Source organism: Lycium barbarum, chromosome 2 (genome assembly GCF_019175385.1).
Source record: "Lycium barbarum isolate Lr01 chromosome 2, ASM1917538v2, whole genome shotgun sequence".
Lineage (NCBI taxonomy): Eukaryota > Viridiplantae > Streptophyta > Magnoliopsida > Solanales > Solanaceae > Lycium > Lycium barbarum.
The window spans coordinates 153,066,879-153,079,506 of NC_083338.1; the positions used below are offsets into that span (position 1 = coordinate 153,066,879).

Here is a 12,628-nt window from a genome sequence, read left to right on the forward strand (position 1 = left end):
ATCAATAATAGATATTAGGATACATGTAAGGAATTGTACAAATACATCAAAAACTATTAATGAATTGACCTTATAGAATTTGACCTCTCTGTACAGAATTGAAACCTATTGTCAATTGCATATTTCGTCATCACAGCCTTCAAAGTATCCTTATCACCGTATACTTGATTTACCATTATCTCTTTTTGATTACGATTTGAAATGATGAAATCATTGTACAAAACTATTGGCTGACCAGAAGTTGATGCTGCCAGTGCTACCGAATCATCTGTATTCATAATCTGTAATTGACGATTGTATTCTATTTGCGGTATTTCACCTTCAGCAACATTTTCACCCGACACAGTGTATTCACTCACATTATCAGCTATAGTGATACACAGAGGATACATCATGAACTGCCTACTATCTTTCTTTAGTTCAACATACACCCTGACACTCATGTCATTGTGTATTTCAAGAGGCATAGAATCACCTTCGATCATGTATTTGATCTTAATTGTTTTGCTACTCGTAACTATTTTCAAATGTTTCGTAATTACATCAATCAACTCCTCATAAGAAGCATAATCCTTGAACACTATTGCATCGATTGTGTAATTCACAAAACAATTTTCATCGTTCCAAAAACCGGAATGTCGCATTACTGTTGTTATGTTTGACATTTTTTTTGAATTCAGGAACGCAAGTGAATATCACAAATTCAACGTAAAACTACAAGTTTGATCATGAAAATCAATTGAACTTATTTTTTACCTTAAAAATGCAGAATCAATATACGCATCTAATGCCGCCGAATCAACGAATTCTGTATACAACTCTGTAGAAACCAATATGAACAACAGCAAAATGGAATCATCGGAACGAAATAGATTCTGAATGTAATTTGTATATTTGAATTGATTTTTTTGAATCGTTTTGGTGAAGTGCTTTGTTTTTTAATGTTTTTTATTTCAATTTTTTGAATTCGAATTTGAGTTGATGGATTAGCAAAGAACCGTGTAGAATTAGGAAGTCAGGTCGTTGAGAGTGATTGTAGGAAGTTTTTACTTTGTTTGCCATGTTTAGGAGATTTCATCCCAAGATTTCAGCAGATTTGTACTTACTGTATTAACGAATACAGCGACGCAGAAAATTGAATTCACCGAAATCAAAACCTGGAATTTGCTAAAACTTTGCTACGAGATGTAAATAGCATAAATGTAGCTATGCAGATCCAATAACCCTTAAAAGGTAGTCATTTATGAAATTTTCCCTTAAAACTACACGATACATATATGATACAACTGTGATGTGTAATTGGAACTCCTAAATAACAATGAATATTGAGTAGACCAACAATTTGGGTTTGCCTGTATATGTGTGTTAAAACAGTACCATAACATATAGCTATGATGTATAATTGGAACTCCTAAACAACAACAAATCTTTGGCAGAAAGCTATGATTTTACAAAGATAGCAGTGAAGCCCTGTTCCATTAATATTAGTTTTAAACACGAGAACAATTTCAGAAACTGTGCAATCAAGCATAGTAAACTTTGCTCCCTTCTGCGAATTACGTCAAAGTTGATAATCAGGCAATATGACATTGCTGGCATGCTTGTTCACGTGCACTATTATAGAGAAGTTACATCTGCAAGAAAGATAAATAGTTTAAGATTATGCACTTTTACATTCAAGTGTACTCATTAGCAAAAGTTCTTTTAGAATAAGTACCAATTGTTCACATATGAATTGATTTGAAACAGAGAACATAATAAGTCATGGGTAAGAATCAGCAAACAAGAATAATGTTTAAAATCATTTATGATTGTCCTGATTTTATGTTGTAATTGTTCCTTTTGTTATTTTAGGCCTCATAACATTGAACTGGTTGAGTAGCTGTGAAAAAATATGCATAACTTCAGACCATTCATGGTTTTGAAGGATTTTAAGGAATAAATGTACATATAACTAATTCAATCAGAAGGACAACCAGCAAGAAGAGCTAGAAGTTTTATCAGTCAAGTGAATTCCACAACTCGGGGAAGACAGTTTGCCAGTCGTTACAAATATATGAAAGTAGGGTGTAAATTAGACACAAAACTTAGTCAAGATGTAAGCATGCAAAAAGTTAGCTTTAACATGTGATTCGCTCTACTTGATTTTGCTGGACTTTTGATTCAAAGGAAAAAAGGATTACGTGGTACGAACCTGTTACTGGGAGACCCTTCTTAGCTGGGCCGGGCACTTCTCCTTTAACCCTTGCCTTGCTTTCTTGCTCGGCCTATCTCACACTACTAAAGCAAATTTGAATTTCTTCTTTCATTTTCCTTTCCTGCATCTTTCTTTCTATCATCTCCACTGTATAACACCAACTGATTCTTCTACCAATTAATCAAATCCTCATCCAAATCAAGATACAATATACAATTAATGCTGGCTGCTTGTTGGTGCTTGCTCACACATTTACAAACCCAAGAAACAGAAAATAAAATACTCAAGTCTAATAGTTGGAAGCAATCGGTACCCCTTCTTTATCTTCTAAACTTATCTTACATTCCAATGTCATTCTCTAGTTGGACATAAAAAGCAAATTAATAACAGTTAAAATTGAAAAGGTTCAACTAGTTAAAGGACAACCAACAAAATCTGCTACCAACTTAAATTAACTAAAGACAGATATGACTCTCCTAATATCTGGGTATGCAGAGGTATGTAGCACTAATGACTGTTACTGGTCATATTTCGTTAATGGTCATATTTCAACTCATACTTTCTCATCATAGATGCCACAATTAACAGAACTATTGTGAACGATGAAAGAATCAGCTACGTAAAGTGGTAAAGCATCTAACATAAAGCCACAAGCAGATCCAGAAGACGAAAAATCAAATGAGCAACACATCAATGGGAAACTTGCCAATAAAGCTAAAGAGGGGAAAGACACCTTAAGAAATAGTTGGCTCAGGTCTACCTCATTGTAAAAATGTGATCTGTAATAAGGCTATACTTGAGTAAGTAGACGATCATGACACAGAGGTGCCACAGTCCCGGCAGGACCAAATCAAGCATTAAGCAACCTGATATCTCCATATCCAGCAAAACAATAATTAGGAATAACATTATCTTGTCGTACCTCTCATACCTATCATTTAGCTACCGCGGTAAGCCGCTGATTCCAAAACGATAAGTTCTAGATAAAAATAATATAGAAAATATATATAGAGCAAAACAATACCTAATGAATTAACCGACATAACTATGTAGTTCCTCAGACACACTATAATTCAGCTGGATTCTTCCAAGTAACTCAGAGAATATAATTGTCTCTTGCCTCCATATTAGGCGCAAATATTTCTTTCGAATCTGAGAGATGTTTTAACTCAATATCCCAGTTTTGATTGGAAAGTAGAATATACTGTTTTCGTGCAATGTCTCCAGTATATTCAGGTGCACAAAGACTAATGAGGATAACTGAACTTTGAACTATTAAGTTCAGTTATTTCTTCTGTTCTTTCTTTCTTTTCTTCTTCTTTTTTTTTTTTTTTTTTTTTTTTGTGCGTGTGTTTTTTTTTTGGGGGGGGGGGGGGGGGAATGGTTTGATTATACTATTCAAACGTGCCTCAAAGTCTCATCCATATAAAGATAAGTGTTCTCTTCTTTGTCTGTTGTGTCCCACATCATGGCACTTTCAGTCAATGACTAACAAAACTACTCAAACAAGGATTGCAGGCTAATCCGGTGAAAGCTATCCCAGGTCAGATACACTCATCACCCAGGTCAAAATTTCTATATTTCAATTATTAAAGTCACCTTTTCCTTTTCAAGTTTTTTTCATAAAGCTAGAGAAAATGTGATTTGAATATCGACTGCGAGCTGAACAATTAAGCAAAAGTAGATCGCGAGTGACGAACTCACCTTCGCTACGTCATTTCTTGAGAAACAAATTTAAACTTGGATTCACCTGTTCTCCTCAATTTGCCATAGAAACTAAGAGAGCACTTCCTGCTCTCTTTTTATGCCTTTTGGATTGCGAGGTTCGACTCATCTCTAAGAGTCATTCCTCCCATGATAAGCCCCATATGAAGAGCTTGAATGGTCTGAATGAAGTCGCCAGCAGTGTAATGAACCGCTGCATGGCATATGCACAAATCAATGCCATGGACAGGAATGTAAATGCTCAATCATCAAAGGACACATATATATTAAAAAGAGTGAACCGAGAGATTTAAGAAAGAGTAATGCAGAATTTTTTATATTAAAATGAGAAAGAAATGCATGGAAGTCCATGAAGCAATCATGTGAATACTGGAGTGTAGAGTTAGGAAAACTACAGTCAATGTAAGTAATTAGAAAAGTCTCATTTCCTTTCTGTTCCATTTATTATCATCAGAATGACTCCTTCTTCCTTGTATTTAAATTTTAATCCTTTCCACATTTAAAACATATGATAATATGAGCTAACTTCCACATCCAAGATATCAGTTCCACCAATTGCATATTTACCAAAATAAGAAAAGCAGGCACACATAGAGCAGTCATACAAGAATTTCACTAAAATTATTCAAATGAAATGATCCTCATATCCTTGCAGCTAAGGAGACATGTATACAGATCAGTGAATAGAGCACAAGAGAATGCACTTAAAAAATAAAGGACTGGACTAAGGCTATAGCAACTACTTAAATTCAGAGAATTTTAAAAACCTTTTAATGGTCAAAGTTTCGAAAATTTGATTATCAAATCGAGTTTTTCCTTTTTTTAGTTTTTTTCTAAAGCTTAATGGGAAATGTGACTTTAAATATTGTTTGCATGTTGAACAATTAAACAAAAGTAAAAAGTGAGGGGGTGCTGAAAAAAACTCCTGCAATGTTATCATGTGTAAAAAAGGGCAGCCCGGTGCACTAAGCTCCCGCTATGCGCGGGGTCCGGGGAAGGGCCGGACCACAAGGGTCTATTGTACGCAGCCTTACCTTGCATTTCTGCAAGAGGCTGTTTCCACGGCTCGAACCCATGACCTCCTGGTCACATGGCAGCAACTTTACCAGTTACGCCAAGGCTCCCCTTCAATGTTATCATGTGTAAACCACAAAATATTCCACATAGTTGTATAGGATAAACGCTAGAATGGACTGCAACATGAGATATCAATACTGAGGTTGCTCCTACTACTTACATTAAACATGCTGTTGCTTCAAAGAAAGAAGGAATGTAAAATATGTCCACTAACTCTTGAGGATGTTCGCCTTATGCTCAGAGCACTTGGTTTTGGAATAGCGTTCATATTTATATAACGTCAGGGGAAATATTTGGGTTAAAGCGATGTGGGCTCCTCCCAAGGTTGGCTTTCCAAATTTTTATACCGAAGAGACACTTGCCAGCAAGGATGAACTGGCACCACTGTTTTCCTTCTCTTCCAAAAAGGCTGCTTTAGATTTCATTGTAATTGTAATTAGAGTAATGTTTCTTTTATCAAATAAAAACGGCAATAAGGCAAGAATGAATTTCCGGTTGAAGGTATTCTCTTGCTATTAAAACATATCAAACAGGTTTTATGGGAAAAGTTTGTTCAGTATGTGCAAACATATCAACTATATTTTATGGGAGACTTAATGGAGGTAAAGCCTGGCAGGGATGAGTTTCATGAAAATCGATCAGCATGCATTTTGTGAAAGTTCCAATGCCAAGGCTAGAGAAGATGTAGCTCATTCCTAATAATCTTGCTGTGAACTTTGAAAAGAGTATTGATTCTGCTGATGATGGTGCTAGGAGATTAAGAAGGTCTAGCTTGTCAGAAACTTTGAACAATTTGCCATTTTGACTACCGGCTTCAATTGATTAGTACCAACATAATGCCTAGGGTAGAAAGTTAGAAAAGCAAGTACTACATGTTCTACTACAATTCATAGATTGGAGAACTCAAATTAGGTAATAATTGACCTTAGTAAAAATACGGGTAGCAGTTTAAATATGCTTCGCTTTTAAATCGAGTCACATTGCCTAATTTGACAGACTTTTATCTTTTAGTTTTAGTTCAGTCTTAAGAATTCTAACTATCAGAACTACTACAATTCTCTCTGGTGAATAGTTCTCTGAACTAAAATTAAAACGCTACTACAATGAGTTATCTTTTTACTGGTTTATATGAAAAGATGGAGATGCTATGAGTAATCTTTTTACTGCTTTAAGTGTGGAAGAGTATACAAATTACTCATGTGCCCAGAGTAACCTAAAACTTCAAGACTGAAATGGTCCAACAGGAATTCAAGAAAACAAGATCAAAATAAGTACAAGAGTCAAAAGGGATTTAGTTAGAATCACTGAAACTGAAAACTGAATCATCATTTCTCCAAAAAACTATGAATTACAGTTAAAGATCCTATGAGAAATTTAATATACCAGGTACACCTTTAAATATTGAAAAAGGTAAAGAAAAAACATAGAAAAGGGAAGTGCCAGAATCACAAGTGATTTAGCTAGAAACCTTCAAAGTTAACAATAGCAGCAAACATTTCTACATAAATGCACCGACTAAAGCTGAATGTCTGTGATTATCACCTCAACTCTGATCATAAGCATGAATTACTTTTTGATGAATATGAAAAAGATTCAACTTTTAGAAGATGCTGTAAGTAAAAAAAAAAAATCACTGGTACGATTCTTGAGGTATACAAATTCAGACACACCCAATTTACTGGAAGAATTTAACTCTTCATGATATCGACGCCATTTTTGGTTACTATGAAAGGTTCTTTTGGTTTTCTAGATGCTTTAACTTATAAGTAACCCTTTTTACCTGTGCAAGTGTAAGGTGTAGAAATTCACCCATACACCCAATTTACATGAAGAATTTAACTCCTTAATTGAGTAAGAAATAATTAGAAGAAGAAAACAAACAAATACCCATCAATCTTTCCAATATCAGTACGCTGATACAACAAAACTCAAATTAACGCCGAGATTTTTGGAAAAAAAATGAAGATAAGGAAAACTGGAAGAAATTTGGGCTAATGTTAAAAGGAAAGCATCCTGAAATTGTATAAGCAAGCTGTGAAGGAAATCGAAAGAGCAGTCTTTGAACATCTGAAGAAAAATAATAACTACAATGAATTTTAAAATGATACTAGGAAGTCTAAATAGAAGTGGAAAGAGATTTGGGCAAAAATAAAGGAAAGCAGACCTGAAACAGAAGTGGTGATTCACGGCGGCATCAATGGAGATATGCATGAATTGGTTGCTCCGGCGGGAAACAGAGACGACGGTGGTTCTATATAGTAGTAAATATCACTCTAGAACGTAATGGAAAAGGTAACAATTCTGCTTTGTTCGGAAGAACAATCAGTAGCATGAAGGTTGGCGAAGCCATTCTAAAACATATTGTCGAATTACAACATGTGCTTGCATTCAAATGTATGATCCCAGGAGAGATGAGCACAACAAATATGTAAACAATTTTTTGTGTCCATCCCACAAAGATAAGAAAAATGATGACAAATGAATCTATACTAAAGTGATATAACTGTAAGTGTCTATAACCTCTGTCAAATCCTTTGGTTCTTCTCAAGAATGAATTTGAATGCGAGCTTGACACCAGAGTTTGCTAAGATCAATTGTCTAAGATCAATTGTTCTTCAAGAAAACTTCAGTGATCCCAAAAACAATAATTTTCAGTGGCTGGGATCAAGCCTAGTTAAAGCCACTTCAAAGCACTCTATTAGAGAGTGGCTGTTCTAGTTGAGTAAAGCAACAAGATCAGCCACTCTGCACCAGATATTAGGGGGAAACTCCTTGAAATACAAGTATATCTGCTGCACAGAGCATCCCAAAAAAGCATACAGCTGATCAGAACGGTCACAAACGAAGAGCAACCCTCAAGTTCAACGAGTCCAATAAGGGCACGTGAAAAAGCAGTTCACTTGCTAAAGAGACAAATGTGCCAACCAAGGAAAATTGCAGCAAACTAGTCTGCCTTCAGCCCTACACTAGCAGAAATCATCAGGACAAATGGGGTGTACATAGTGTAGGACATGAAGGTGCTCATCTTTGCCTGCGTTGTAAGCTGTACTCCTGCAATAAAACAAAAGCATCATATCTCTCAGAGAAAACAGACAAATAAGGTAACTTTCAGCATTTACATACAGGAATGTGACGAACCCATTAGAAAAATGAAAGCTCTAGCTAAAAGGGATGAGTGGTTATAATCAAAGACCAGACAACAAAAAGAATGCAATACAATGAATTCATCAAAGTCGAAACCAGTAACAACTTGATACCTAAAGAGAATCGCATTCAATCAAATCCATTCCACTTAATAAAGTGCACAATATAGCTAGTTACAAACTAAATCCTAAGGTAAGAAAAGTGGAGTGGATTTTCCCCGGAACAGAGCTAATTTAGTTCAATATATAGTGCTCAAATAGTCTTTCGGGAAAAGAAGAAACTTGTTTCATGGGAACATAGTTCTTTGATATTAGTACCTTTAGGCTTGAGGATTCTAGAAATTGCAACTGTATCATTCCCCTACCACTAAACAAGCAGAGAGTAGCTCCACCCTTTGGCACTCAAAGTTCTTAATCAAGGCAAATCCTTATATTCAGTGGGAGCACTGGAGCTGCGATTTCTTTTCCTTGATAATTACTCAGTCATGTATAACTATAAGGTATACACAATCTTGATTTCATTAGTTTATTATACCTTAAGAAACTAGAAGGAACACAATGAGCATTCACCACCAGGAAACCACAAACCAGAAACATTCACCATGCACATCCGTATTCAAAATGCCACAGACAAACAAGTTGTAGCAGCATATTCCTACTTCTAGCTTTGAAGTCTTACATTTAATGTCCGAAGGTGCTGTAACTTTTCCCTGGCAACACAACCTGTTCCAGAATGACATCTTCAAATCTCCAAAGCCAAGACACTCGTTAGGTGACACTAATCGTTATCCATATTCACCAGTAATTCCCACATGAGCATCCACCATCCCTGAAATGATGAAACCGATTCCCATCCCTGACGATGATTTCTCTTGCCTCAACCTTCGACATGAACTTGAACGCATTGTGGCAGTCACCACAAATCCGAAGGTTCTTGAAGACCCTAATTGTGGCTCCACGAGGAAGCTTCAAGAGCCCAAATACAACCGCCAGCTTTTCACTATGAGTTGATAGAGCATACTCCTTTTGCTCAGTCTCCATATCATGCAACACATATTGCGTGTCTGGAACGTATCCCATTTTCCTCATCTTCAGTCTTAATTCCTCCAGGTAATTGTACACTGCTTGAATTTCAGGATGTGCAGTATCATCCACCAAAAAGACATGAATGGTATTCTCAACCTTAATCCAACTACATCCAGGCTCTTTTTTCACCCCTTGGTCTCTCATCAGTTTTCGCACCTTAGCAGCGTCATCCCATCGGCCTGCAGCAGCGAATGTGTTAGCCAGAAGTATGTACGTTCCATCATGTTGTGGCGTCAACTCAAAGAGTTTTTCTGCTGCTTCAACCCCCAAATCAACGTTCCTATGAGTTCGGGAACCAGCAAGAAGAGCTTCCCAAATGGGTGCCCCAGGTTTATTAGGCATACTCTGGATCACATCTTTTGCTTCTGATAACATTCCAGCTCGAGACAACAAATCAACTAAACGGGCATAGTGATCTTCTCCTGGATTTATCTTATAAACACTTTGCATTATATTAAAGTATTCTCGTCCCTTTTCAACCAATCCTGCATGACTACAAGCAGATATAACTGTGAGAAAGCTTATTCTGTCAGGCGTTATATGTTCACATAACATCTGATCAAAAAGTTCTACAGCTTGAGCACCATATCCATGTTGTCCCAAGGCAGCAATTAATGCATTCCAGGATACCAAATCTACACAAGGCATTGTGAGAAACACAGTGCGTGCAGCTTCAATGACCCCAGATCTTCCATAAAATGTTATCAATGCATTTCCAGCTGAAAGGCTTGAATCAAAACCACGCTGGATAAGCTGAGCATGGAGCTGGCATCCAGTTTCTAGTGTTGCAAGCACTGCACAAGATGTAATAGCTCCTACAAATGCATAGTCGCACAGCTCGGTCCCATTTACTCTCATTTGGTTGAACAGTTTGAGACTTTCTTCCCCCTGTCCATTTTGTGCAAATCCTGATATCATTACAGTCCATGCCAGGGAATTCTTCTCTGGCATCTCATCGAAAAATAGTTTAGCTTCATTAATCCGTCCTGCACTCACATATGCTGATAGAACTGCATTCCACGAAACAAGGTCCTTAAAGACTAGATTATCAAAAACTTTTCTTGCCTCATCGACTCTACCACATTTCCAATATAATGTTATTAAAGCATTCTGTACAGAAACATGAATTTCCTCTTCTGTTCGTCTAACATAAGCATGCACCTGCTTTCCAAGAAGAAACAATCCAGCATCCGCACAAGCACTGAGGATACTGGTGCAGGTAAACTCATCGGGCTTCATCCCCGCTAGATACATTTTCCTTAACATGTCTAATGCTTCAAAGATGAAACCTTTATGCACATATCCAGAGATCATTGCATTCCATGCCACAAGCAATTTTTCATCCATACCGTCAAAAACCTTTCGAGCAGCATCAAGGTCATCATTCTTCACATACCCTGTGATAATCGTAGTCCAGGACAAGTCATCCCGTTCTGGCATCTCATAGAATAACTTGCTTGCTGAGTCCATCAACAGCAAGGATGATACTAGGGGTGACGAAGCACATCTGACATAAACTGATATAAGTGCATTGACAACACACTTAATTTCAGCCATGCCTGACTTCACAACAGCGCAATGCAGCTGCCGGCAGTGCATTTCATGATCAGCTATAAGGGCTAAAGCTGCAAGCACCGAGGTGTAGGTATACTCATCAGGCTGAAAACTTTTCCACCTCATATCAAGAAACAATTTAATAGCAGCATGGCCATCATTGTTGTGTGAATAGCCTGTAATCATAGCGTTGTAACAAATAGTGTCACGGATGCTTAATGGGGTTTTGTCAAAGACGTCTCTCGCAAGCTTGGGTTCTGCGGAGGCAGAGTATGCAGCAATCATAGTTGTTCTTACGACGACATCTGGTTGGGGAATTTTATCAAACAGGCGCTTTGCATAAACAAGGCCGGAGTTTTTGCAGTAAATATCAATTAAGCGATTAAGGACGTGGCCACGCGGCCTGAATCCGGAGGTGATCATGTTGGCATGGATTGATCGGACAAGAGCAAAAGCTGAGGTGGCATGCTTTTTCTGTCGGCAAAGAAGTTGGAGCTGGACTGCGTAAAAGTTAGCAATGGTAGCAACAGTATCTGGTTGGTTTTGCAAAGATGTTTTGACCACATTTTTCATGACTGAAAAGGTATAGGCAATGGATTTGAGAAGAGGACAATGCTAGGATGAGAGCTCAAACAAGAATTCAAAGACTTGAAGAAAAGGTAGCCAGCCTCATCTCATCTTGCTCCCAACAACCATTTTTCTAGTCAATGTATCCCAAATGCACTTTCTTCTGTCCAAGTTCATACTCAAATACTTCAGTGATAACGGAAAAGGGTCAGTTTGGTTAGCTGGCTAAAATTGCTACGCAAAAAAATTCTTGTCCAATCAAATGATACTTTCCACCTAGGCAATGGCCTGAAACATCAAAATCAATTATCAAAATACCTTGAGTGTGTTGGAAATGGTAGGTATGCAGTGCTTGACTGTTTGTTCATTTGAGCAGCCTAATTGCTGGTCTTGAGAGTGAGACCACTGCACAATTGTTTGCACTCGTGTTAGGGTTCGGATAGACTACGGGTTTTACAAACGGTTGTTTCTACCATCTTGTCTGTTGGAAAGGCCAAATAAACAGAATTTTGTGGCACTTTTGCTCCTTTTAACTAATGCTTTATCCTTCTTTTAACAATTTATCTGCTAAATTATGCACATTCTTTAATTTACAACTTGTCATTTAATGTTTTAAAATTTGGCTCCTGATCCATGTATTTTTTTTTGCCATATTAGACTGCCTAGGTGGATAGCCGTGTCTGCAATTTTAGCTAGCTGAGTGCCAAGTCAGCTCTAGTGGTGAACCGTTAAATGTGTGAATGTTTGTGGTCCCTCTGTTAGACGGCAAGGATATATTTGATAACAAAATCAAACAAAGAGTAAATGAGCTCTATTTTGAATAATTCGGAGGGTAAATTTGACTAAACTCAAATTCAATTCACGAAGAGCGGTACTAGTCTAGTCAAAGGCTTCCAAAATTACTCATCCCATGCTGACAAGATTCACTGTAACGACGTCGTAAATTATTGATGTAAGATACTTTTAAATAATAGAATGGCCGTCTATATATATTGTTTTTTATTATGCATTCAAACATCAGTACTTTTATATTGATGAAATATATAAAGAGTATTTTAAGTGAAATAATGATTGCACTCACAAATTTCCAACTTTACTTAATAAACAAAATTCATATGCAAACACTATTATTGTTTTCTAAATACTGAACGTTTACTTTATAAATAAAATTCATGTCCAAACATGAGCACTCTTTCTTAATGTCAAGTCGATCAAATATTGCCTAACCGCGATTTAGTCATTTAAAGAAATTGATGTATATATAATGAAATGATCGCCG

General features: G+C 36.9%; 1 protein-coding gene across 3 annotated transcripts; it reads right to left on the reverse strand.

Moving 5' to 3' along the window:
* Positions 1-1,213: 1,213 nt before the first annotated feature.
* Positions 1,214-11,914, reverse strand: LOC132628268 (pentatricopeptide repeat-containing protein At1g25360). 3 transcript variants are annotated; one of them, XR_009578092.1, is made up of 4 exons: positions 8,461-8,671; positions 7,164-8,050; positions 2,195-4,115; positions 1,214-1,634 (listed from the first exon to the last, which is right to left on the reverse strand). XR_009578092.1 is itself a non-coding variant. In XM_060344051.1 (2 exons), the coding sequence occupies exon 1, from the start codon at positions 11,353-11,355 to the stop codon at positions 8,938-8,940; it is 2,418 nt and encodes an 805-aa protein (XP_060200034.1). In that variant the 5' UTR covers positions 11,356-11,914; the 3' UTR covers positions 7,326-8,050; positions 8,822-8,937. The 3 variants fall into 3 exon arrangements, 2 of the variants coding, with proteins under 2 accessions (XP_060200034.1, XP_060200035.1); XM_060344051.1 differs by lacking the exons at positions 1,214-1,634; positions 2,195-4,115; positions 8,461-8,671 and adding an exon at positions 8,822-11,914 and having other exon boundaries at positions 7,326-8,050; XM_060344052.1 differs by lacking the exons at positions 1,214-1,634; positions 2,195-4,115; positions 8,461-8,671 and adding an exon at positions 8,678-11,914 and having other exon boundaries at positions 7,326-8,050.
* Between the last annotated feature and the right edge of the window lie 714 nt (positions 11,915-12,628).